General features: G+C 32.6%; 2 protein-coding genes across 6 annotated transcripts in view; one reads left to right on the top strand and one right to left on the bottom strand.

Annotated features, from left to right (window-relative positions):
- Positions 1-1915: 1915 nt before the first annotated feature.
- On the bottom strand, positions 1916-19981 carry LOC143049708 (uncharacterized). 3 transcript variants are annotated; one of them, XM_076223385.1, is made up of 9 exons: positions 19961-19981; positions 12890-13195; positions 12235-12282; positions 8921-8997; positions 7934-7988; positions 6710-6899; positions 5742-5848; positions 2715-2816; positions 1916-2212 (listed from the first exon to the last, which is right to left on the bottom strand). In XM_076223385.1, exons 2-9 carry the CDS (start codon positions 13169-13171, stop codon positions 2195-2197), a joined length of 879 nt encoding a protein of 292 aa, XP_076079500.1. In that variant the 5' UTR covers positions 13172-13195; positions 19961-19981; the 3' UTR covers positions 1916-2194. The 3 variants fall into 3 exon arrangements, with proteins under 3 accessions (XP_076079500.1, XP_076079499.1, XP_076079498.1); XM_076223384.1 differs by lacking the exon at positions 19961-19981 and adding an exon at positions 19047-19139; XM_076223383.1 differs by lacking the exon at positions 19961-19981 and adding an exon at positions 19017-19137.
- The window catches only part of LOC143049705 (uncharacterized), a 396341-nt gene continuing 387458 nt past the window's right edge, over positions 18960-27842 (top strand). The window contains exons 1-3 of one of the 3 annotated variants that reach the window (XM_076223376.1): positions 18960-19249; positions 19596-20124; positions 24544-24782. In XM_076223376.1, coding sequence (XP_076079491.1) covers positions 19899-20124; positions 24544-24782 — 465 coding nt within the window. In that variant the 5' untranslated portion in view covers positions 18960-19249; positions 19596-19898. Of the gene's footprint in view, positions 19272-19595; positions 20125-24543; positions 24783-27842 lie in introns of all 3 variants that reach the window. The other 2 variants (XM_076223375.1, XM_076223377.1) reach the window with 2 other exon arrangements.

Genomic DNA, 27842 nt, shown 5'->3' with positions numbered 1-27842 from the left:
AGTCAATGAATCATGACCACTGATGAGTCATTGAATCAAGACCGTCGATGAGTCATTGGATCGACACTACTGATGAGTCATTGAATAGATACCACTAATGAGTCATTGAATTAAGACCACTGATGAGTCATTGAATCATGATCACTGATGAGTCATTGAATCGAGACCACTGATGAGTCATTGAATTGAGACCACTAATGAGTCATTTCATAGAGACCACTGATGAGTCATTTAATCATGACCACTACTGAGTCATTGAATAGAGACTTCTGGTGAGTCAATGAATCATGACCACTGATGAGTTATTGAATCAATACCGTCGATGAGTCATTGGATCGAGACCACTGATGAGTCATTGAATCGAGACCACTGATGAGTCATTGAATTGAGACCACTAATGAGTCATTTCATAGAGACCACTGATGAGTCATTGAATCATGACCACTGATGAGTCATTAAATCTAGACCACCGATGAGTCATTGAATCAAGACCACTGATGAGTCATTGAATCAAGACCATTGATGAGTCATTGAAACAAGACCCCTGATGAGTCATTGAATCGAGATCACTGATGAGTCATTGTATCAAGACCACCAATGAGTCATTGGATCGGGACCACCGATGAGTCATTGAATAGAGACCACTGATGAGTCATCGAATTGAGATCACAGATGAGTCATTGAATGAAGACCACTGATGTGTCAATGAATCAAGACCACCAATGAGTCATTGGATCGGGACCACTGATGAGTCATTGAATCAGGACCGCTGATGAGTAATTGAAACAAGACACCTGATGAGTCATTGAATCGATACCACTGATGATTCATTGAATCGAACCCACTGATGGGTCATTGAATTGAGACCACTGATGAGTCATTAAATCATGACCACTAATGAGTCATTGAATCATGACCACTGATGATCATTGAATCGAGACCACTGATGAGTCATTGAATTATGATCACTGATGAGTCATTGAATCAAGACCACTGATGAGTCATTGAATCATGACCACTGGTGTGTCATTGAATCAAGAACCCCAATGAGTCATTGGATCAGGACCACTGATGAGTCATTGAATATATTGTCTATATGTATGCTATGCAGAACTTTTTGTTCATAATTTTTTTTCAGTCTTAAGATTGTTTTGGGCATTTACAAGAAAAACATCAGAATGCAGAATTTTTCACATAAAAACTCGTAGATCTTCTAGGGGATATCCCCTGCCTTAAATCTTCTAGGGACCACCCACTTCTGATTTGACATGAAGGTCCTTCAATATTGTATTTATATTCAATTTTCAGCTAGTCAAATATTGGGACTCCTTGGTGTTTTTCCATACAATATCAGGTGAAATATTTTGCCCCATAACACCTATTTATCTTTTAATATAAGACTTAATAGCCCATAACGGTCCATTTGACAAAATTTTAGCAGATTCTTGATTTTCTTTCTTTTGATTTGTGACCCAAATAATACCAATGCAAATATGAGGTAAAAGTACGAGTCAGCCTTGTCCTGCCATATTTTAAATTAAAAATATCTCGAAAAGGAGCTCCATGACCTATCACTATTTTTAGCTAATTTGGATTGATTTAATTTTACCTAAGATCACCTAGTCCTAAGTACATCCTTAAGCTAAGAAAAGTATACATAATCACATTTTAACTTTACTATTTAACCTGTGGAAGTATATGTCAAAATACAAATAAATATTGTCTTTGTTTTTGCCAATCCTTCTGCTCAACTCAACAAACAACCAATAAAATAATAAACAATGACTTCAGTGCACTTGGATCAACTACTGCTTGTGAAAAATATCAATTTATAAAAACTTAAGTATATTAATATAAAACAATCATCATAAAATAAATCGGTAAATATAAAATATAAAAATGCATACATTATTTAACAATAAACATTATAATATCTCCCATAGAACATCTACTATAGTTGCTGTGATTGTCTGGAACATAGAGAATAAATAATTCTGTAAAAACTCAACAGCTATAAATCTGGAGAAATCATTTTCTAGCTTCTATTTGTTGGTTGTAGTGACTGTCAAAACACAGGATGAACAACGAGTCATGGATATCTCTGATTACAAAGCTAACAGCTGTTTCAAAAAGTTGGAAAATTGTATTTGATTTTCATTTTTTTTCTAATTTCCTGGCAGCCTTATGCAATCTCTTATGATTTTTCACTATACTGTAAAAAAGAAATAACAAAATGAGAATTTGGTATAAATGGCAGATATTTGATATATATTTTTTTTTAAATATTCACAATTTGTTTTTAACTTGGAACAAATAAGAGCTTATAAGACACAGAAATCTATTTGTTGTTGGGGCCTTGGTGGCCAAGTGGTTTAAGTGGTTCTTTAACAACATCATAAGCATACCAAATATCCTATAAGACTTTTCATTAATGGTTCTTCTTAAACTGAACTAGTCACAAACTAACATGTTAACTATGCAATAGTTTCAAATAGGCCAGATAATTTCCATGGAAATGAGATGTGAAAATTCTTATACTGCATACAAAAGATAATGGATTACCATTAGTACTTCCCTACAAATTGATCTTATCAAAACATTTAGCAAATTGTTGACACTGCCATATATCTATATATATATATGCATATTTTTAAAAATTTTAATATGATTCCAAAGGCTCAAATGAGTAAAATTCTGTTGCCATGGTAACTTACATCTTCCATAAAATCATTATGATTGGTCACTACCCACAGATTAGGAGGATTTAATAATGAGTCTTTTATTTTTAGATCATGCATTTCAAATGCTTCCAACATCTGTAGAATAAAAAAAATATTATTAGATGTAAATACATGTACAATGAAACAAGAAATTCTTGACTGATGACAACTTAAAGGTAAGAGATATAAAACAAGAGGCTGTCACAAAGACAGCAAATCGGATTTATTAACATTTATTTGTGTCCTGGCATTTTTCAATATCACAAGAACCATAACAAATTTGACCTCCATTTTGTCATCAGTAACAACATATTAAAATTTGAAAAGCTTAGGTTGAATAGTTCATGAGTAAATGCCCAGATACGACTGGAAACGCCATTTTTCAATTTTTCAAGAACCATAACTCCTGAACGGTAATAGTCAAAATTGTCATTATTGATCTTGACCTCCATTTTATCATCAGTAACAACATATTAAAATTTTAAAAGCTTTGATTGAACTGTTCATGAGTAAATGCATGGACAACATTTGGCTGGCGCCCCTGTGCAAGTGAATATTTCTACATCATTGAAATAGTGTTTATGTAATATTCAATTTAACCCCTAAGCTATTTGCTCATTGTTGAAGGCTGAAGAGTGACCTATAGTTGTTAATTTCTGTGTCATTTGGTCTCTTGTGAAGAGTTGTCTCATTGGCAATCAGACCACATCTTCTTTCTTATAATCTTCTATCTCAGTTGACCAATCTTGGAGGACCAACTACTTTGATTTCTATCAAACTAGAACAACATGGAGAGGATTACTATTGACCAATGGATGCTTGATATCCAGTGGCAAATACTTCATGTACATTCAGGAACACAATTCCACGTACTCCTTTACATTACTAATACAGAACTAGTAGCTGTCTGACCTACATTATAAGAACATATACATGTGTACATATGTAAAATCAATCCTCCTTTACACTAGAGAACTAGTAGACGTCTGACCTACATTATAAGAACATATACATGTGTACATATGTAAAATCAATCCTTCTTTACACTAGAGAACTAGTAGACGTCTGACCTACATTATAAGAACATATACATGTGTACATATGTAAAATCAATCCTTCTTTACACTAGAGAACTAGTAGCTGTCTGACCTACATTATAAGAACATATAGATGTGTACATATGTCAAATCAATCCTTCTTTACACTAGAGAACTAGTAGATGTCTGACCTACATTATAAGAACATATACATGTGTACATATGTAAAATCAATCCTTCTTTACACTAGAGAACTAGTAGATGTCTGACCTACATTATAAGAACATATACATGTGTACATATGTAAAATCAATTCTTCTTTACACTAGGGAACTAGTAGATGTCTGACCTACATTATAAGAACATATACATGTGTACATATGTAAAATCAATCCTTTTTTACACTAGAGAACTAGTAGATGTCTGACCTACATTATAAGAACATATACATGTGTACATATGTAAAATCAATTCTTTACACTGGGGAACTAGTAGATGTCTGACCTACATTATAAGAACATATACATGTGTACATATGTAAAATCAATCCTTCTTTACACTAGAGAACTAGTAGATGTCTGACCTACATTATAAGAACATATACATGTGTACATATGTAAAATCAATCCTTCTTTACACTAGAGAACTGTAGATGTCTGACCTACATTATAAGAACATATACATGTGTACATATGTAAAATCAATCCTCCTTTGTACTAGAGAACTAGTAGATGTTTGACCTACATTATAAGAACATATACATGTGCATATATGTAAAATCAATCCTTCTATACACTAGAGAACTGTAGATGTCTGACCTACATTATAAGAACATATACAAGTGTACATATGTAAAATCAATCCTCCTTTACACTAGAGAAGTAGTAGCTGTCTGACCTACATTATAAGAACATATACATGTGCATACATGTAAAATCAATCCTTCTTTACACTAGAGAACTAGTAGCTGTCTGACCTACATTATTAGAACATATACATGTGTACATATGTCAAATCAATCCTTCTTTACACTAGAGAACTAGTAGATGTCTGACCTACATTATAAGAACATATACATGTGTACATATGTAAAATCAATCCTTCTTTACACTAGAGAACTAGTAGATGTCTGACCTACATTATAAGAACATATACATGTGCATACATGTAAAATCAATCCTTCTTTACACTAGAGAACTAGTAGCTGTCTGACCTACATTATTAGAACATATACATGTGTACATATGTCAAATCAATCCTTCTTTACACTAGAGAACTAGTAGATGTCTGACCTACATTATAAGAACATATACATGTGTACATATGTAAAATCAATCCTTCTTTACACTAGAGAACTAGTAGATGTCTGACCTACATTATAAGAACATATACATGTGTACATATGTCAAATCAATCCTTCTTTACACTAGAGAACTAGTAGATGTCTGACCTACATTATAAGAACATATACATGTGTACATATGTAAAATCAATCCTCCTTTACACTAGAGAACTAGTAGACGTCTGACCTACATTATAAGAACATGTGCATGTGTACATGTAAAATCAATCCTCCTTTACACTAGAGAACAAGTAGCTGTCTGACCTACATTATAAGAACATATACATGTGTACATATGTAAAATCAATCCTTCTTTACACTAGAGAACTGTAGATGTCTGACCTACATTATAAGAACATATACATGTGCATACATGTAAAATCAATCCTTCTTTACACTAGAGAACGAGTAGATGTCTGACCTACATAATAAGAACATATACATGTGCATACATGTAAAATCAATCCTTCTTTACCATAGAGAACTAGTAGACGTCTGACCTACATTATAAGAACATATACATGTGTACATATGTAAAATCAATCCTTCTTTACACTAGAGAACTAGTAGATGTCTGACCTACATTATAAGAACATATACATGTGTACATGTAAAATCAATCATGAAGTATTAATAACAAACCTGGAAAGCACATCTGTCAAATGGCATTCTACCAACAGCAGTCCCAAGACCTGGACATAGGACACTTCTGATTGGTTCATTTTCTGGGTTTCTGTTGTGTTTCTCAACTGCAATTACAAATAAGCCAACTTTTAGCCAAATTTTAACAAAAAGTTGCAAGCAATGTTATGCAAAGTTTACACAAAGACACAGAGGAAAAATATTATGCTCGAAGAGTATTGTGAAAATTAAGTGTGTTATCAAAAAGGGAGATAAAAAATTTGTTTCCACATTACAAATCAAAATAAGACATTTGTAAAAGAACGTCTACTTAGCAGGCTTACAAACCCCATTACTTCATATCATATTAAGGGAAAACCCCTTTTAGTGACCTGATGGCAAACTTTATTCTGTTTACTTTTAGGAATGATTCATTTCTGTTCTGACTTTAGACAGTAAAATTGTACAACTCTATTATTTGTATGACTCTGACCTTAGATATAGTGACCTAAATATCAATTTATCCCATTATAAATGACAATATAAATCCAATTAAGATTTTGATCTCACTAGAAATGTTTGATTTAGCATCAAGAAACCATCTTTCTGCACAAACTGTGGTCTTTTTTATTTATCCATGACCTTTGAGGTAATTTAAGTCTTAAATTCAACGAGGATTTTTCTCTCATTACAAGTTACCACATCATAAGTGACAAGTTTAATATAAAATTTATAAAGATTTTTTGTTTAAGATAAACAAGCCTTAACGTCTGACTAGTACTTGTATGTTTTCAGTGGCGGATCCAGAAATTACCATAAGGGGAGGGAGAAGGGTGCACTGCATAAGAGGGGGCCCACTCCAGTCATGCTCCAGTAATTCCCTATAAAATCAACAAATTTTTCCCACAATAGAGGGGGCTAAGCCCCCTAAGAAACCCTCTAAATCTGCCTCTGGTTTTAATGAAACAGGTATTCTTATTAAAGCATACCAGCTATGATTGTAGCTCTAAATGCCAGGAAAGCATTAGATGTACTCATCACATCTTTTGGAACTCTCATTGTTGGAGCAGAAATTAGAAACTTTATTGGCCTTCCACCACATAAATTAAATTTCTTCATATTTTCAATTCTTTCTTCATCTGGCTCTTCACCATAAGCTGGAATAATAATGGCATTTCCCTAAAAGTAAAACAACTTTAATGAACAATACATTGTACATAATGTAACAGATGGATGGAGATGACCAATGTAAATTTTAAATGAGAGCGCACACCACTAGTGCCACATGCGGAACTGGATCTGCTTAAACCCTTTCCAAGCACCTGAGATCACCCCCAGTTTTTGGTGGGGTTAGTGTTGCTTAGTCTTAAGTTTTCATATGTTTGTGTCTTGTGTACTATTATTTATTTGTCGGTTTTTCTTTTTCTTTTTTTAACTATGGCATTGTCAGTTTATATATCCATCTATGAGTTTGACTGTCCCTCAGGTATCTTGCTCCTCTTATTAAGTGAGACAAAATAGCTCAAATTGGCCCAACTAAACAAAGTGCGTTAAAAACTTGTTTAAATATACAATATGTGTATGAGCCTTTCAGGAATACAATCAGAAACTGTCTGATTCTTTATCAGATTTTTATTGCCTTAAAAATTTATAAACAAATATAATTTGGTGTTGATGGCAGCTCTTCAAAAGATGTGTCATGTGACTTAGTTGATTAGAGCCTTTAAAAGGTACAAGCACTTCTTTAAGATAGTATACATATAACTTAAACCTTTTAGAGCCTATAAAAGGTATGGCCACCCCCTTAAGATAGTATTACAAAACTTTTACATGCTATAAAAGGCAAAGGCATCTCTTTTAAAGATAGTACTGTAAATTCAGAAATTATTTCATGCATTTATTATGGCAATTTTTTATTTTGGACTAAAATGCGATTTAAAATTTTGAGATATTGAGAAATTACGGTTTAATTCATACAAATCGTTGTTATTAAAATGCGAGTTTAAATTTTGTAATTATAACCCTGTAGCATTTTGGGAATAATAAAACATCCCAATAATTTCTGAATTTACAGTAAGTTGACCTAAGAGTTATCTTTTTTCAGTTTGTTCTTATTGACATATAGTCCTCGATCCCATTAAATCTCATTTACTCATGTACCAACATAGTTAAAACTTACAGTTATCATATTAAAAGTCAATATTAATACCTACAACAATATTTTCACCATTATAGTCTTCTCGTATCACTTTCTGTAGTCTTTCTTGCCTTAAAAAAAACCCAAAGAAGGCAGATTGTTATAATTAAATTTGGAAAAATGATATTTCTTCAAATTTAATAAATGTTCTATGCATACATGTACAAATTCAATATAATAAAGAGCATATTGTATAAAGACATGTTGCATTTGACAAAGAAACATATCTGACAGAGAGCTTAAAGTCTGAGATCTGATATTGATTTGTACGCATGGATTGTATCATTATACATTGTTATAACTCTTGAGATGTTCTAAACAGAGATGGTTGTAGTTTGTTGATGCGGTTATTATACATGTTTCTCCTTTCCCTTTTTTTTTATATAGATTAAACTATGGGTTTTCCTGTTTGAATGATTTAGACTAGCCATATTTGGGGCCTTTTACAGCTTGCTGTTCAGTATGAGCAACTTAGGATCCATATTGAAAGCTGTACTTTTATCTATAATGGTTTACTTTTACAAATTGTGACTTGGATGGAGAGTTGCCTGCTAAAATAAACACACAAAAATAAAAGGAACAGCGCTTTTATTGCTGTTGTAGATCTTCATCTCAACGTATGTAAACATTGCATAACATAAAATTTATAAATCCTTAATATAAACTTGTTTCATAAATTATACATGTATTTTTATGAATTAGGATATATTGGTTTTCTTGTTTGAATTGTTTCAAATTTTTCATGACAGGGCCTCTTGTAGCCAACTATACTGGCTGTACTATATACAATGGGGTTTTTCTAAAAGTTAAAAGCTATATAGTGGGTGGCCTTTAATTGCAATTATCCATTTCCTTGGAACTCTTGTGGATATCTGTCTCATTGGCAATAGCACCACATCTTCATTATTAATACTTTCAAATTGAAGGTGTATTATAGAGATTTGGCTTTCAGTCAGAAAAATATTAAAAGAAAATTGACTGGTTTATAAATACAGAAGCTCACATTTGCCATCCAAACAGATTAGTATAGACCATATCTATACCCCCATCCATAAAGCCAAAACTATTTGCTGGTGATACCTGAAAATTAAATGAAGCCATTATTAAGCCACCGAAACAACATAACATGATAGAAGCCATTGTTCAGCCATATAAAATGACACACAACGTTAACATTATATGATAAACGTCATAAGCCAATGAAACAACTCTTCGTCCAAGTCACAATTTGTAAAAGTAAACCATTATATCCAAATGACTAGTGTAAAACCATTCAAACAGGAAAACCAATGGTATAACCTTTATAAAAAGCAAGAAACACTTATCAACCACAACAACGAACAAATAAAATTAGAAAAATTGACAGATCTGGCAATGTTGTTGACTGGACTTATTTTGCAAAATGAAAACATATGGCAATAGCCTTTTTTACCATGTTTACAATAATAGTTTGTTCTCCTTTTTTGTCATAATAAGAAATATCTGTAAGATTTTATCTTGAACCATTTGTGGATAAGTTTGGGATTCATCCATGGGACATAGGTATACCCTCCCTTGCATATAATGTTAAAAAGGGACATAACTGAAGAACTGTATAAGGGATGACATGATCTGATGCTACCCAAATTTGTACTGGATCTGAGTTTTGTCGCAATGAGCATTGTGTACATGGGGTTGAAGTTTCATAACATTTGGTTGAGGCAAACTAAAGTTGGAGAAAGGAAACTAAAAATCCAGCTTTTTTCCCATTTGTAACCGTGCATAACTCTAGAATGGTTGAAGTGACACAACCAAATTATTCAAACTTGATCTGAGTTTTGTGGTTAAAAGCATGTGTATATGTTTCATAAAATTAAGTTGAGGCAAACTTAAGTTAGAAAACAAAAAAGAAAAATATTTTTTTCCATTTGTAAAGGGGCATAACTCTAGAGCTGTAAAAGTGACACCACCAAAATTCAAACTTACAATGTAAGGAGCATTAAGTATAAGTTTCATAACATTTGGTTGAGGCAAAATTCAGCAATATTTCAATTTGTAACCAGGTGCTCTGCAGGGCGCAGCTTTATACGACCGCAGAGGTCGATCCCTGAACAGTTGGGGCAGGTATGGACAAAACATTTAAGCGTGATACAGCTCTGAATTTGGAATGTGATCAAATTTTTGACATTATATGGGTTTTTTACACAAAACAAATGTCAAGATTTTACAAATCAATTAAAGATTTCTTCTTCAAACTTATTTAAATCTAAAATTAAATAGTTGACACAGCATAGGTTCCTGACACAGAATGAATGTGGTCTAATGAACTTAAAATTTTGTTTGCCTTTGAGCAATTCACTATGCTGTTGAATATTAATCCTGTCAAAAAAATGTTTGAAGAAATTTTCTTCTTATTTATGAAATCTGAAATGAGAACAAGTATGGACACAACTTTTAAGTTTGATACAGCTATAAATGTGGATTGTGATTAAATAGTTGACACAACATAGGTTTATGTCACATTATGAATTTGGTTTAAGAAATGAAAATTAGAATTTAAAGTTTTTAAATTTAATATTAAACTATTATGGTTCAATATCCAAAATGTAAATAGTCATGTCTGGCAAATGTCTAACATACATTATCGCAAAACATTTTAGATAAGATAAGGAAAAAAAGCTTCATCAGCAACATTTTATATTGGCAAATTTCCAATGAAGTTATTTACATAAAGTTATTGGCAAATAAAAATAGAAAATGACATCATAGTCATGTCTGTCAAATTTCCAACATATATTATCAACTACTATTCTATACAAAGAAAGATAACTCCAATTGAAAATTAATTGCTATTGCACAATATTGTGCAATTAGATATTTCTTGCTATTGTGCAATACTGTGCAATTGAAAATTTCTTGCTATTGCACAATACTTGATATGGAATCCTGATTTGGACCAACTTGAAAACTGGGCCCATAATCAAAAATCAAAGTACATGTTTAGATAAAGCATATCAAATAAGCCCAAGAATTTAATTTTTGTTAAAATCAAACTTAGTTTAATTTTGGACCCTTTGGACCTTAATGTAGACCAATTTGAAAACTGGACCAAAAATTAAGAATCTACATACACAGTTAGATTTGGCATATCAAAGAACCCATTTATTCAATTTTTGATGAAATCAAACAAAGTTTAAATTTGGACCCCCATTTTGACCAACTTGAAAACTAGGCCAATAATTAAAAATCTAAGTACATTTTTAAATTCAGCATATCAAAGAACCCCAAGGATTCAATTTTTGTTAAAATCAAACTAAGTTTAATTTTGGACCCTTTGGACCTTAATGTAGACCAATTTGAAAACGGGACCAAAAATTAAGAATCTACATACATAGTTAGATTCGGCATATCAAAGAACCCCAATTTTTCAATTTTTGATGAAATCACACAAAGTTCAATTTTGGACCCTTTGGGCCCCTTATTCCTAAACTGTTGGGACCAAAACTCCCAAAATCAAACCCAACCTTCCTTTTATGGTCATAAACCTTGTGTTAAAATTTTATAGATTTCTATTTACTTATACTAAAGTTATGGTGCAAAAACCAAAAATAATGCCTATTTGGGCCCCTTTTTGGCCCCTAATTCATAAACTGTTGTGACCCTAACTCCAAAAATCAATCCCAACCTTCCTTTTGTGGTCATAAACCTTGTGTTTAAATTTCATTGATTTCTATTTACTTATACTAAAGTTATTGTGCGAAAACCAAGAATAATGCTTATTTGGGCCCTTTTTTTAGCAATATACGACCAAAAAATTAAAATTTTTGCGGTGGTATAAAAAGACAATACTCTAAAATGGTAAAAAGTGACACTACCAAAATTCAAAACTTTTGTTGTGACAAACTAAAGTTGAAGAATGGAAACCAATTTTGAGATGAATAGATGTACGTACAGACGAGGGCAAAACTTAATGCCTTCTGCACTATTGGGCAGGCATAAAAAACCCTGAACAACAGATTATGCATATATATATATATATATATTATATACTGCTTGTTTGTATATATTACTTGTTGTACATGTTTATACCATCTGACCATGTTAAATATTTTATGAGGGCCTATAGGGAAATGTAAGGAAATTCTAATTGGGTTATGCTCTTTAAATAGAGGATATCATTATTACCATTATTATCAAATATTCTAGGCCATTAGGATATTTAACAAATCTTTTGATATTGTAACCATAGTAACACCTATTTTGAATCTAACCAGTGATCATACAACTTAATATTCTCAACTGTCATTACAAGTATTAAATAAGTTAAAAATAACTTACCAAAGCATCTGCTTCAGGTGCCCCTCGGAAAATATCTCCTGATGAAATCTGAAATTTAATTATGTTTTTTTCTGTGGCACGATTAAATCAATAAAATCAATCAAATTTTAGAATTCTTTACAACTTTAGCATGTTTAGTATAATGTAGAAACAGCATGAGGAAATCCAAATAGCACACCCCTCTGCTTAGACAGACATTTAAGAAATATAGAATCCATCACTGCAATAAGTGTTACAACATTTCTGACCACAGGGTGGGTGGGTCTCTTGAACTCTTCCTATATGAAGGTATATTCATATGTGCCACTGGCATGACTGGAATGAATCTTTTTTTTTATATATATATATGTCAAATATATCAATGGGGTGCAACTTTACCGAGAAAATATATCAATAGGTAGTAATTGACCAATTGTGATATATAAATGGGTATATAAAACTACATTTTTGTATTTCATATAAATTAAAGTAAATTAAGTAATTGAAAAGTGTTTTTTAAATCCCAGCTGCACAACTGTACTCAAAATCCCAAAATTGTAATAATATGTGTGTAGGGTATAATTTGTGTTATAAACATATATTGCCTTTCACTACTGCAGCCTTCTTCTTATCATGTTTATTTAATGTTGACCTTTATGTGACCTTATGAACTTACCTTGACCCTGTTTTCATGATTTTTAAACAAAGTTGACCAAGCATTCACCATCTTAGGTTTGATATCTCTCAAAAAATATGTCACTTTTATTTCACCTATGCTATCCCTAACAGGGGGTTGGACTTCCAGACTTTGGTCACTTGACCCCAATTCTAAACTTTCCATTTCTGAACTTAGTTCAAAACTTGGTCCCTTTTCCAATATGTCCAATATGTCTACTCCTTTTTCACCAAGTTTATCCTTCCCAGAACTCTTCCCCTGAAGACTGGTACCATCAGTCATATTTTAAAGTGGGTACCAGAATCACTGAAAAAGATGCACAATATTGTATATGCTGTTTGAGTTAATTTTGTCCAATTTCCTAGAGGTGACTCAGAAATCAGTAATACTAGACTGACCCAATTAAAATTGGTTCATTTGTTTTACATTTATTTCAAGACAATTTAATATTGGCGCGATGCAATGCATCTTCTGATTGGCTGACATCGTTTTATTTATCATCACATAGACAAAATTTTTTTCATGGTTTACTCCTGTTTAAAAAGGAATTTAGAATTAAATTATAAGAAATAACTGTAATATTTTTTCTGTCTATTCGAAATAACATAAAAAATGGTGCACACTTTAAAATAACACGCTACACAGTTTATTCAGTGTGCACCACATTTTTTATGTTGTTTCTTCATAGACAGAAAAACTATTAGTCATTCCTTGAATAAATATACATACAATATGTGTGAATTTTCAGAAAAAAAACAAATTTATTTGTAAAAGCTTTAGAAACTGGACATAGATAACGTAAATGTATTGTTTTTAATTTTATTCTGCAATTTAAATCTGGCACTTAACGGTCTAAGTTGTTTAAATCCAAATAGTTCTCTCTGATTTTTTATCATTTGACTTTCAGTGTTGACCAGGAAAAAGACCTAGCCATATTATAAATAAAATCAACTGTTACCCAAAAGGAAATATTCACATTTCTGTTCTCAACCTGGAAGCCAAATTACATGAGACTTTATTTGAACAAGGACATATATAAAGCAAAAAAGTGTTTGTCTACCTGTTATTTGTACATTAGTTGCCTGATTGCAGGATAAAAAGCTGCATTTTTAAATAATTCTAGCAAGTACAATCACTACAATGTATATGTACTAGACATTTATTAAGTCCACATCAACCTTTGTTTACCAATAATCAAATAGAAACAAGAACAGCTTAATATAACAGGGGGGGGGGGGGAGGTCCTTTTTCGGGACGTCAGTATCTTGTGTTTTTAAACTCTTGATTTCGGGATTAATCCTTTTGAGTTCCAGGAATTCTTGTTTCGAATTTAGGATGCTGGGATTTCATAGTTTTTACCCCAGGATTTCGGGATCAGGACCCCTCCGACCCCCCCCCCCCCTTTTTTCCCTCATATTAGGCCAAAAAAAATAAAATATGTGTGTTTCTTATTACATCTTACAATAAAATAGAGTAGCCAGGTACATTTGTAGTTTTTATTTTAACATTTTTATTTCATATTGGGTCTATGGCAGGAACATACTGACTTTAACAGTCATGACCAGATGACAATGCTTATTGAAAAATGACAAAAAAAAAGTAGGCTATTTTTAGCTTAAAAGTAGGGAGGGGAGTGTAATATAATCATGGTAATAGGACACACACTTGTTTTTTTATTTGGCCTAAACAGGTCCATCATTTTATTTATTTAAATGTCTTGTTTTTTAAGTTTGCATTTAATGTGCTAGAAAATACGACAGCTCAACATCTGTGACGTCAGATGTCCAGGACCCATTGAAGAAAAATATGATATTTTCTAAACTTTGATCTTTATTTGATAAAATTTGTAAGGGTTTTGCAGAACCCAGTGTCTCGCCTACTTTTCCTGTAAATTGCAGGCTCATCAAAAATGAGGGAAAAAATCAATAAAAAAATTCCGCTTGTTACTATCTTTTAAAATTTTGTAAGAAGTTTCTGTCCAAGTTTGGTAAAATTCCAGGATAGTTTATGAATCTAATAAATGTTTTAAAAACTTTAACTGCAGACTGGATGTAATGTTAACTGGAAGAAAAACTAAGTCCATTTATAAGTAAAATACAGATACACGGGTAAAAAATATTAACAAAATTTCCTTCTAGATACTAGCTTTTGATCATAAACAAGCTTCTGTCCAAGTTTGGTACAAATTAAAAATAGTATAAGAAAGTTATCAAATTAAAAATTTAACCACAGAGTGAATGTGTTGTTTCCTGGCAGAAAATCTAAGTCCATTTAAAGTAAAAAACGGAAAAAATGGATTTATTGTTTTACAAAATCTACATCTGGATACTATCTTATGATCATAAACAAGCTTCTGTCCAAGTTTGGTACAAACCAAGGATAGTTTAAGAAAGTTATTAGAATTTTAAAAACTTTAACCACAGAGTGAATATTTGTGGATGCCGCCGCTGACGACACCGATGACGACAAAATGTAGGATCACTTAGTCTAGCTTTTTCGACTTAAGTCGAAGGCTCGATAAAAAGATACAGCAATGAGATATGAAGCTTGTATATAAATTAAAACATGGACATATGAGGGTGGTGATGGGGGTACCTTCATGACGAATAACGGTAAAAATTCTTGCCAAATGGCGTTAATGGTAATTTTTGGTGCATGACAATAAAGTATGCACTTTCTTTTAGACGATAAAAATAATCGAATGATTTTGACGAATATCACTAATTTTTTTTCCCAAAACAACAGTAACGATAATTATTTCAGACCTCTGACGAATCACCATCATCACTATAAGGATATTTTGACGAATCACTGTAAAATTTTAACCAATTTGACATGTTTGATGCTATCGGTAGACGAAAATGGCTGTTTGACGCATGACGGTAAACGTTCATACCAATTTTAAACAAATTAGGTCATCTCACAGACCTTCAGATTTTTTGGAAAATTTAGTGTTCACCCACAAAACTGGTTTGACCCGTAACACAAAAAATTCAAGTTTATTTACAATTTACACAATGTGTATACGTTATGTATGTTTAAATGCACATATGTTTCGATAGTATAGAACTTTATTCGTTTTAGGATGAGAAATACAGGCAAAATTTTGATGTTTCTGTAGTGTCCTATATTTTGACTTTTATAGTGGAACCTTAAATGGTCCGTGACCCCTTATTTTTTTTTTACTAAATTTGATTCACTTTCTGTAAAGAATAAAATAACAAAAAATATGACACTTCTGATAGAAACCTCGAATAGGCCCAAGCCACCTAATGAGTTTATCTGAGTGGACAGTATCAAAGTAATTCAGGTGTTTGTTTATTTTTACATCATCTGCAGAAAGGAAAATAAATGCTCATCAAAAACCAAGAAAGATTTATCTTTCTTTAACACAAAATGCATTTAAATTTTACATATCTAGTGGATGCTAGGCCTTAAAACTTTCCAAACAGCACAGGTAAGTCTGTACACAGAGTAGTTTTTGAGGTGAAAAATTATGGCAGTGGCTATTTGACCGGCACCGGCAAAATAGCAAATTTGCTATTTGACCGGCACCAGCAAAATAGCAAATTCGATATTTAGCCGGCTCTGATTAAATTATATTTTTCTGGAATTAAAATGGAAGAATAATAATAAAAAATATCAAAATTTTATATGTAAAAACTTTTGTTACTGATACTCATATCAACACTTAAACTTTTAACTATCAAATTAAATATATTCTATGTGTTCTATCATATGTACACCAAAAAGAGTGAGGAAAATGTCTCAAATATAAAAAAAAAAGAAGATGTGGTATGATTGCCTATCATTTTCTATGTTTAGTGGACCGTGAAATTGGAATAAATTCTCTAATTTGGCATTAAAATTAGAATGATCTTATCAAAGGGAACATGTATACTAAGTTTCTAGTTGATTGGACTTCTACTTTATCAAAAACTACCTTGACCAAAAACTTTAACCTGAAATTTGCAATATCATTTTCTATGTTCAGTGAACCATAAAATTGGAGTCAAAACTCTAATTTGGCATTTAAATTAGAAAGATCATATCATAGGGCACATGTATACTATGTTTCAAGTTGATTGGACTTCAACTTCATCAAAAACTACCTTGACCAAAAACTTTAACCTGAAGTGGGACAGACGGACGAACGGACGAACAGACGGACAGACGAACGGACGCACAGACCAGAAAACATAATGCCCCTCTACTATCGTAGGTGGTATCGTAGGTGGGGCATAAAAATCAAAGCACAAAATAAAGGGAGACAAAATAACTGTTACAGCAAATTGCAAATCTTGCATCTGAAGCTACTGGCAGTCAGGGGTACTACTTGTACAAGTGTATTTTATTTACTTGAAGAAGTAAAAAAAAATATACACATATAAGTAAATTTGTAGGATACTTATACAAGTGAATTTTATTTACTTGTATAGGTAAAAAAAAAATTGGCTTAGTTATGTCCCTTAGGCATTCAGATTTTTTTACTTGTATAAGTAAAAAAATCATCCTTTCTTCTTTTCTTGAATTCTTAGGATTTCTTTGCTCTAATAGAATTTTAAATTGTGTACCCTTTGCAGATGTCTTTACTAATCATTTAAGTGTAATTTCATGGACAATGAAAGTCCCATTTGTCTGTTATCTTCTAAACACTGCTCATTTACAAGCCCCAAAGGAGCAATTTTTGATTGCCTTGCGCAAATATACAAGATCTTTGCTCAATCAGTTTCTTTGATGAATTAATGAGATGAAACATTGAACTTTAATGAAAAAATTTGAGCAAACCTGGGAAAAATCATTAAAGGCATGATTTTACATCTCAAAACTTGGGGATTTTTGTGGGATTGTAAGAAAAATTTACTTATACAAGTAAATTTTTCAGAAAATTAAGGGGAGATTATTCAAACATTATTTTTTTACTTATATGTGTATATTTTTTTTCACTTCTTCAAGTAAATAAAATACACTTGTACAAGTAGTACCCCTGACTGACTGGTGGCGAATATCAACAGAGAATAGATGTTAGTCAGAGCGAGAGTGGAGTGTTCATAGCTGCTAAAAGTGAACTCATAACAACAGAGATTAATATAAAAACTGATTGTGAGATAGTCTGGGCAACACTTACTGTCCAAGGCAGCTACCCAATTTGCATAGGTTCCTACTACAGAAGACCTTCAAGGAAAACCGATATGATAGAGGAACTGGAGAAGTCAATCGAACAAATGACATTAAAGGTATTGTTTTACATTGTCATTTCGGGGCATTTTATAGCTGACTATGCGGTATGGGCTTTGCTCATTGTTGAAGGCCGTACGTTTACCTATAATTGTTAATTTCTGTGTCATTTTGGTCTCTTGTGGAGAGTTGTCTCATGGCAATCATACTACATCTTCTTTTTTATATATACCTATCTACATATGTAACATATGCACACATGATGCAGATTCAAAGGAAACCAGTGTAATGTGTAGTTCTTCCAAAGGGCCGGGGCAAAGAATTTGTTTTGTAACAATTGCAAATGTTAAATCATTTGTCCATTTGAAATTCATATCAAAAGACTTTTAATATTGTCTGTCATGTCTGATTTATGATGTAGTTTTACATACCACTTTTTTTTTATCACATGGCAGGATATTAAACCATAGATTTTACAAAGATTTGAAAATCATCTTTTTTATAAATAATTTAGAAAAAATATATTTACTAATAAACATACGAATGTGTTTTCATGCTTTTAATTAATATTATAAAGCTATAAATTATCTACTTATGAAAATCTTCAATATTTTATTTTGATTGTACTGTATATTTAATGCTTGATATTATGATGAAATGATTATAAATTATTATTAAGCTTTTATATTATCTACAAATCACATCAATGAACAGTTTTATTCAGTGCCGGCTAAATAGCAAATTTGCTATTTTGCCGGTGCCGGTCAAATAGCAAATTTGCTATTTTGCCGGTGCCGGTCAAATAGCCACTGCCAAATATGCCAAAAATTATACAGCCATATTTGTCCATTTGTTATGATGAGTCTCACCTTGGTTTCATCATCAGGATTAAAAGATAAGGATTAAAAGATAGACAACTATGACAGTATTTGTACTTAAAAATCTGTACCTATAACTTCGACTGTCTTTTAATATTTACCAAGTCAAAGTAGGAATTTGTCAAAATTTTCTGACAGTGCCAGTGGTTCATGAGTTTATCTAGCTGATAGTTGTCTCCCCTCAATTATGGCGGGAATTTAAGGGGAGATAAACAGGGAAAGTAGGACGACAAGGAAATGGTCCTAAATCGGAATGATTTATATATTTCACTGCTTTGTTTTATACAAAATAGCATATAAATAGGTAATTCGAGTATAAAGCCGAGGTAAAGAAAATCTTCATAATTAGTTAAGCTGAAAATCTGTAAATACTTCACTTTTATATATATATATATCTACTTTCGGTTTTCATTCACATAGAAATTCTAGAATATGTTTTCCTAGTTAATTATTTACTAAAAAATACAGATTTTCTAATGGCCTGGCATACAGACAAGAAATGAAAATGTGAATTTGTTTGATTTTAGTGACTCCAGTCAAATATATTAAGAATATACATGAAATATTTGTGACTGGACTACAATCAATTTAATTTTTCAGGAAAATAATCGGGAAATACTTTACTGGATCATCTTATTTTGTTCTTTTAGGGCTCAACTACTACTGAAAAGTCCAGTTGTTATGGAGGAAGATATTGATACAAACAATCAACTGTGGTTTTACATGTTAAATATAAACATTTGAAACAAAAAATGTGCGGACTTTTACATGTGATAGGTCGAAATCAAATTGAAATTCCAAAAGTTTTATAAGCTGTAAAATAAATTATCAAACATGCAATCGACAAGAAGTTTCTAAAGACCAAGTCATCTTTTGATAACAACCCATTTATATGATACCAATTTGATGTAAGTAACTACGTATAATCGTGACATATTCAAAGGCTTACCAATATGGCATCTAATGCTCTCTCACAAGAAGAGGAAAACTATGTACGAATGTCATTGTTACTCACTGGAATATCCCCACGTGCTGTTCGTGTCCTGTTTGATAAAGAATTTCCTCCAGCATCTATAAGTTTGACTGTAAATGATAAAAAAGTGAAACAAAAGCTGAATGACTTGAGAGGAAAAAGAGTTATTAACAAGGCACAGTGGGATCTCCTGTTTCCTACCAGTGGTAAGTATATCTTTCTTATCTCATTCAATAGTGTGGCACTACAATTAAACAAGAGAAGGGGGAACTGTGCGACCTGACATCTCAATTAAAAGTAATGGATCTTTTAAAAATGTTTAAAAATATATTATGTGGATGACTATTATGCCAAGATGGCGACAGACACCAATACTACCTAAAAGCTGGGAAAAATATATATTGTTCCTGCTGGTTCCTGCTGAACATGCTGAAAGCTAGTGCAAAGACAAAAACAACTATTTAAAAATCATGTATTCAATATATGATATATCAGTCAGAAAAAAACCAAATATTAATGAATTTAGTGCAAAGATGTCATTAACATTCAAAGAAAAACATGACTGAAGTTGGGTTATAATTTACTAAATCAATAATATTTTTACCGATAGAACAATCATGACAATAGTCAATTATATAAGATTACAAAGTAAACAACATGAACACAAGGTCATGTTTTTCTCTGGCTGTTTATGACGTCTATACTCTAAATCCTTTGGATGTTGGATGTGTACGGATTGATAGTTTAGTCTTAGATGCATGATTTTTTTATTAGTTGTTAGTGGCTTTGAACTAGCTGTCAGATAACTGTGAGTACTCTCAGATCTGTTCATTGTGTCTTTTTGTGTCGGGATGTATAAGTACCCGGCCACGTTCACTTGTATTTTTGTCCATCTGATGAGTTAAGCCTTTTTCAACTGATTTTTATATGACCGCAAAAATTGAAAATTTTTTGGTCGTGTATTGGTATCACGTTGGCGTTGTCGTCATCCGAATACTTTTAGTTTTCGCACTCTAACTTTAGTAAAAGTGAATAGAAATCTATGAAATTTTAACACAAGGTTTATGACCACAAAAGGAAGGTTGGGATTGATTTTGGGAGTTTTGGTCCCAACATTTGAGGAATTAGGAGCCAAAAAGGGCCCAAATAAGCATTTTCTTGGTTTTCGCACAGTAACTTTAGTTTAAGTAAATAGAAATCTATGAAATTTCAACACAAGGTTTATGACCATAAAAGGAAGGTTGGGATTGATTTTGGGAGTTTTGGTCCCAACAGTTTAGGAATAAGGGGCCCAAAAAGTCCAAAATTAAACCTCCCCATTTCCATTCTCAATTTTATAATTGTTTTATTTCATCAAAAATTGAATAATTGGGGTTCTTTGATATGCCGAATCTAACTGTGTATGTAGATTCTTAATTTTTGGTCCCGTTTTCAAATTGGTCTACATCATTTACATAATAAGGTCCAAAGGGTCCAAAATTAAACTTAGTTTGATTTTAACAAAAATTGAATTCTTGGGGTTCTTTGATATGCTGAATCTAAAAATGTACTTAGATTTTTTATTATTGGCCCAGTTTTCAAGTTGGTCCAAATCCGGGTCCAAAATTAAACTTTGTTTGAATTCATCAAAAATTGAATAATTGGGGTTCTTTGATATGCCGAATCTAACTGTGTATGTAGATTTTTAATTTTTGGTCCCGTTTTCAAATTGGTCTACATTAAAGTCCAAAGGGTCCAAAATTAAACTTTAGTTTGATTTTAACAAAAATTAAATTCTTGGGCTTCTTTGATATGCTGAATTTAATCATGTACTTAGATTTTTGATTATGGGCCCAGTTTTCAAGTTGGTCCAAATCAGAATCCAAAATTATTATATTAAGTATTGTGCAATAGCAAGAAATTTTCAATTGCACAGTACTCAGCAATAGCAAGAAATATTCAATTGCACAGTTTTGTGCAATAGCAAGAAATTTTCAATTGCGCAATAACAAGAAATCTTCAATTGCACAGTATTGTGCAATAGCAAATATTTTCAATTGCACAGTATTGCGCAATAGCAAGAAATATCTAATTGCACAATATTGTGCAATAGCAAGAAATTTCAATTGGAGTTATCTTTCTTTGTCCAGAATAGTAGTTGAATCAACTTAAATCATTGTTTTATACAATATACATGATATACACACAATGTATATTCACTTTTACTACCAACAGATAAATTAAAACAATCTTTACCATTCAGTGATTATAAACTAGCACATTTTTTTTTACATTTTAATATTTTATGATGTATTTAAATGAGTAGTTATTGTTGCAAACTCCATTAGAAATTTGAATTGAGATTGGTTTTGGAATAAAGGAAAGAGGGATGTGAAAAAAAAATTGGGGGGGGGGGGGTTAATTTTTCTCATTTCACTGATTTCATAAATAAAAAGAAAATTTCTTCAAACATTTTTTTGAGAGGATTAATATTCAACAGCATAGTGAAATGCTCAAAGGCAAAACAAAAATTTTAAGTTCATTAGACCACATTCATTCTGTGTCAGAAACCTATGCTGTGTCAACTATTTAAACACAATCCAAATTTAGAGCTGAATCCAGCTTGAATGTTGTGTCCATACTTGCCCCAACCATTCAGGGCTCAACCTCTGCGGTCGTATAAAGCTGCGCCCTGCGGAGCATCTGGTTATAGTTCGTTCTTATGTCATGTATGTTGTAGTGTTATACCACTGTCCTAGGTTAGGGGAGGGTTGGGATCCCCCTAACCTGTTTAACCCTGCCACATTATTTATGTATGTGCCTGTCCCAAGTCAGGAGCCTGGTTGTCGTTTGTTTATGTGTTACATATTTGTTTTTCATTCATTTTTTTTTATATAAATAAGGCCGTTAGTTTTCTCGTTTAAATTGTTTTACATTGTTTTTTCTGGGCCTTTTATAGCTGACTATGCGGTATGGGCTTTGCTCATTGTTGAAGGCCGTACAGTGACCTATAGCATGTATAGTTGTTAAATCTGTGTCATTTTGTTCTCTTGTGGACAGTTGTCTCATTGAAAATCATACCACATCTTCTTTTTTATATTGTAAACTTTTAGAATATTTTGTTTTAAGGATTGATATTAAGTTAACCCAGATCATATCTAAATTTACAGGTCTGTTTAATAAACTGTTTAATGGATTACACTATCTTGTTTGGATAATTGTATAATCAAATTCAAAACCAAATATTTGCCTAAGGTGATCTTGGGGTAGAGTGTTAGCCTCAACTACAGGAGGTCGTGGGTTTGAACCTTGTCCAGATCAAATTAAGGCTTAACAATTGATATTTGCTGCTTCTCGTCTTTGTACATGGCATTAAGGAGTAAGAGCAAAGACTGGTTTGCCTGGGGGTCAGAATTATTTGTCACTGCAAGGTCACATGTCTTCCTGTGAAATGTTACCTTGTCAACTACAATGTAGCATGCTAAAAATCTGCCTCAGGGTGTCGGTCTTGTACGAAGCAGGGTTGATATTTATATAAAATTAACGTCTATATGTCCTGAATATGTAAATCAATTTGCCGCTGGACATTAAGCAGCCAACTACCCCAAGGGTGACTGGGGTATAGAAATACGGTCACTTGGTCTTCTCCCGACCGGCAGTAAAACGCTTGCTGAAGTGGGGCGTCCGTTTGGCTGTGCGGGATGTATCAAGTTCGCAGTCACGTCCGGTCAGAAGGGGACGTTAAATCCAATGCCTCGTGTAAAGAGAGTGCCACGCTCTTTGCACGTTAAGAACCCTTGCAACAACTCTTTGAGGGGTCCGTAGGTGGCCTGTTGCAAGGCAAAATTTCTGTCCCTATCGAATATACCCTGATTTTCCAGTGGCAGTCCAAATTTCCCCGACCATCATCCTAGATGGCCTCTATAACAACAACCTACCTATTGTATTTTTTGTGAACTTGTTCTCGTCCTGAATATGCATGAAATATTTGCCACTGGACGTTAAGCAACCAACAATCAATCAATCAATTAAGCAGCCAACAATCATCATCATCATACAAACCTTATCTTTGCATCAATGAACGTGATATATTAAAGAATTTGCTATAAAGTCAGTCTCACCACAAGTTTAGCAATTTTCAAATGTTTTTTAGCAACTTCAATTGTCTTTTCCAGCAAAATTTTGCATAATTGTTTGGAATATGCTAGATGCATGTTTTTTCCCAGAAAAGACTCATCAGTGTGCTCATATCAAATCAGTAGGACGTAAAATGAAATACAATGTTGCGGAGCATTTAACATAAATTAAAAATCTGAAAAATTGTGCCAATAACCACGCCTGGTGTAAAACATACTTCAGTGTTTCAAAAAATTCATTGTTTATAAACAGATAATTTACATAAAATCAAATTGATATGCCTTGTTGTAGAAACACTTTATTGATTTTAATAACTTTAGATAGTTAGTGGATATATTAAAACTCAAATAATAAAATATTATACATGTATGTATTGACATGGTAATTCACATTTTGGCAAAGTATAAAAAAACTTTATTTGTTATTTGATTTCATGATGATTGGTCTAAAAATTCAAAGACAGCTTCAAAAATTAACAAAATATTCTTCAATACCATTTGTTCTGTTAGCAGGTATCACAGATTCTAAGACTTTTGATGTGACACTGATGATAGCACTGCTGAGGAACCTGCCAAACGTGCCCTTGGTTCTTCCGGTAAATGGATATGACCAACTACCTGTTGCTACAGAAACAACACCTGCATCAGATTTAGCCAGAATTAAACACTATAGAAACTTACTGGCACATCTTCATGATGGCAAGGTAGATGGCACATTATTTACCACAGCTTGGAAGGATATAAGCGACGTAAGTAAAACCTACAACTAAACATTACAGAAACTTACTGGCACATCTTAATGATGCCAAGGTAGATGGCACATTATTCACTACAACTTGGAAGGATATAAGTAATGTAAGTAAAACCTACAACTAAACACTATAGAAACTTACTGGCACATCTTAATGATGGCAAGGTAGATGGTGCATTATTCACTACAGCTTGGAAGGATATAAGCGACGTAAGTAAAACCTACAACTAAACACTATAGAAACTTACTGGCACACCTTCATGATGGCAAAGTAGATGTCACATTGTTGACTACAGCTTGGAAGGATATAAGTAATGTAAGTAAAACTTACAATTAAACACTATAGAAATATCCTGGTGCATCCTCATGATGGAAAGGTAAATGGCACATTACTTACCACAGCTTGGAAGGATATAAGTGATGAAAAAGTAAAATCACAAAAATAGTGAACTCCAAGGATAATTCAATCGGAAAGTCCCTAATCACATGGCAAAATCAAATAACAAAACACATCAAAAGAATGGACAACAACTGTCATATGTATTCCTGACTTGGTACAGACATTTTCAAATGTAGAAAATGGTGGATTGAACCTGGTTCTATAGCGCTAGACCTCTCAGTCATATAACAGTCTCATCAAATTCCGATATATCTACAACGATGCATGAACAAAACGGACGTAATAAATAAAATAGTCAAAATATGGGTACAGCAGTCATCACTGTGTTCAATGGTATTACAATCTAAAAAAAAAACCAATTTTACAAAAAAGTATAAAAGCATCTATCAAATTAAAAACACATTCATGTAAGTAGAACCTACATGTATAGTTAAACACTATAGAAACTTACTGTTACATCTTAGTAATGTATATAGAACTTGCTATATCAAAGGTCAAGGTCAAAAATTTGGTTTCAGTTGAAAACCCCATGTCTTAAGGGACAGATCATGTCTTCTCTACATCTTGCGAACTGTTATGATTACAAAATTTATACTTGACCAAACACTAGAGTGTGTAATGATATATATATAATTTGCGAAAGCAAATTTACAGATCTAACATTGTTGGGTTGATGTTTAGACGAGTTGTATATACTGTAAACCAACTTATTTTCGCGGATACTTTATTTCGCGTTTAGCCGTTTCGAGTCCATTTCGCGGCAATTTAATTTCACGGTTTTATAATTAACTTGATGTTGTTAAATACGAAAAGATCCAAGTTTTACATATTCGCGACGATTTAACTTCGCGATATTTTTCTACTCGCAATAGAAATCTATGAAATTTTAACACAAGGTTTATGACCACAAAAGAAAGATTGGGATTGATTTTGGAAGTTTTGGTTCCAACATTTTAGGAATTAGGGGCCAAAAAGGGCCCAAATAAGCATTTTCTTGGTTTTCGCACTATAACTTTAGTTTAAGTAAATAGAAATCTATGAAATTTTGAGACAAGGTTTATGACCACAAAAGAAAGGTTGGGATTGATTTTGGGAGTTTTGGTTTCAACAGTTTAGGAATTAGGGACCAAAAAAGGGCCCAAATAAGCATTATTCTTGGTTTTTGCACAATAACTTTGGTATAAGTAAATAGAAATCAATGAAATTTAAACACAAAGGTTTATGAACACAAAAGGAAGGTTGGGAGTTTAGGTCCCAAGAGTTTAGGAATTAGGGGCTAAAAAGGGGCCCAAATAAGCATTATTCTTGGTTTTTGCACCATAACTTTAGTATAAGTAAATAGAAATCTATGAAATTTAAACACAAGGTTTATGACCATTAAAGGAAGGTTAGGATTGATTTTGGAAGTTTTGGTCCCTACAGTTTAGAAATAAGGGTCCAAAAGGGTCCAAAATTAAACTTTGCTTTATTTCATCAAAAATTGAATAATTTGGGTTCTTTGATATGCTGAATCTGCCTGTGTATGTAGATTCTTAATTTTTGGTCCTGTTTTCAAATTGGTCTGCATTAAGGTCCAAATCGGGGTCCAAAATTAAACTTTGTTTGATTTCATCAAAAATTGAATACTTGGGGTTCTTTGATATGCCAAATCTAACTGTATGTAGATTCTTAATTTTTGGTCCCGTATTCAGATTGGTCTACATTAAAGTCCAAAGGGTAAAAAATTAAACTAATAAAATTGAGAATGGAAATGGGGAATGTGTCAAAGAGACAACAACCCGACCAAATAAAAAACAACAGCAGAGGGTCACCAACAGGTCTTCAATGTAGCGAGAAATTCCCGCACCCGGAGGCGTCCTTCAGCTGGCCCCTAAACAAATATATACTAGTCCAGTGATAATGAACGCCATACTAATTTCCAAATTGTACACAAGAAACTAAAATTAAAATAATACAAGACTAACAAAGGCCAGAGGCTCCTGACTTGGGACAGGCGCAAAAATGCGGCGGGGTTAAACATGTTTGTGAGATCTCAACCCTCCCCCTATACCTCTAACCAATGTAGTAAAGTAAACGCATAACAATACGCACATTAAAATTCAGTTCAAGAGAAATCCGAGTCTGATGTCAGAAGATGTAACCAAAGAAAATAAACAAAATGACAATAATACATAAATAACTACAGACTACTAGCAGTTAACTGACATGCCAGCTCCAGACTTCAATTAAACTGACTGAAAGATTATGATTTCATCATATGAACATCAGGCACAATCCTTCCCGTTAGGGGTTTAGTATCATACCATCATAACATATATGAGAAGAACATAACCCGTGTCATGCCAACAACTGTTTTTAGAATAAATGTGTTTAGTTCCGATGCAAAGACCTTATCAGTGACTCAATATTAACGCCAAAATATGCAATCTTTAATGACTTGACAACAGTATCGTAATTATATCCCTTCTTAATAAGTCTATTCAAAGGTTTTGTAAGTTTCTGGGGTGAATACTGACACCTTTGTGCTTTATAAAGAATATTACCATAAAAAATCGGATGTGAAATACCTGAACGTATTAGAAGTCTGCATGTTGAGCTATATTTACGAATGATGTCTTTATATCGATGATAAAATTTAGTAAATGTTTTGACTAGTTT

Source organism: Mytilus galloprovincialis, chromosome 10 (assembly GCF_965363235.1).
Source record: "Mytilus galloprovincialis chromosome 10, xbMytGall1.hap1.1, whole genome shotgun sequence".
NCBI classification, from domain to species: domain Eukaryota; kingdom Metazoa; phylum Mollusca; class Bivalvia; order Mytilida; family Mytilidae; genus Mytilus; species Mytilus galloprovincialis.
This window is presented reverse-complemented; position numbering and strand designations above follow the sequence as displayed.

Coding starts and splice junctions, on each gene's coding strand:
- LOC143049708 (XM_076223385.1), bottom strand. CDS start 13,171: ATGACTGATGGTACCAGTCTTCAGGGGAAGAGTTCTGGGAAGGATAAA. Junction 6,900..7,933: donor ATAATGGTGAAAATATTGTT/GTAGGTATTAAT, acceptor TTTTACTTTTAG/GGAAATGCCATTATTATTCC. Junction 5,849..6,709: donor TAGAGCTACAATCATAGCTG/GTATGCTTTAAT, acceptor TTGTAATTGCAG/TTGAGAAACACAACAGAAAC.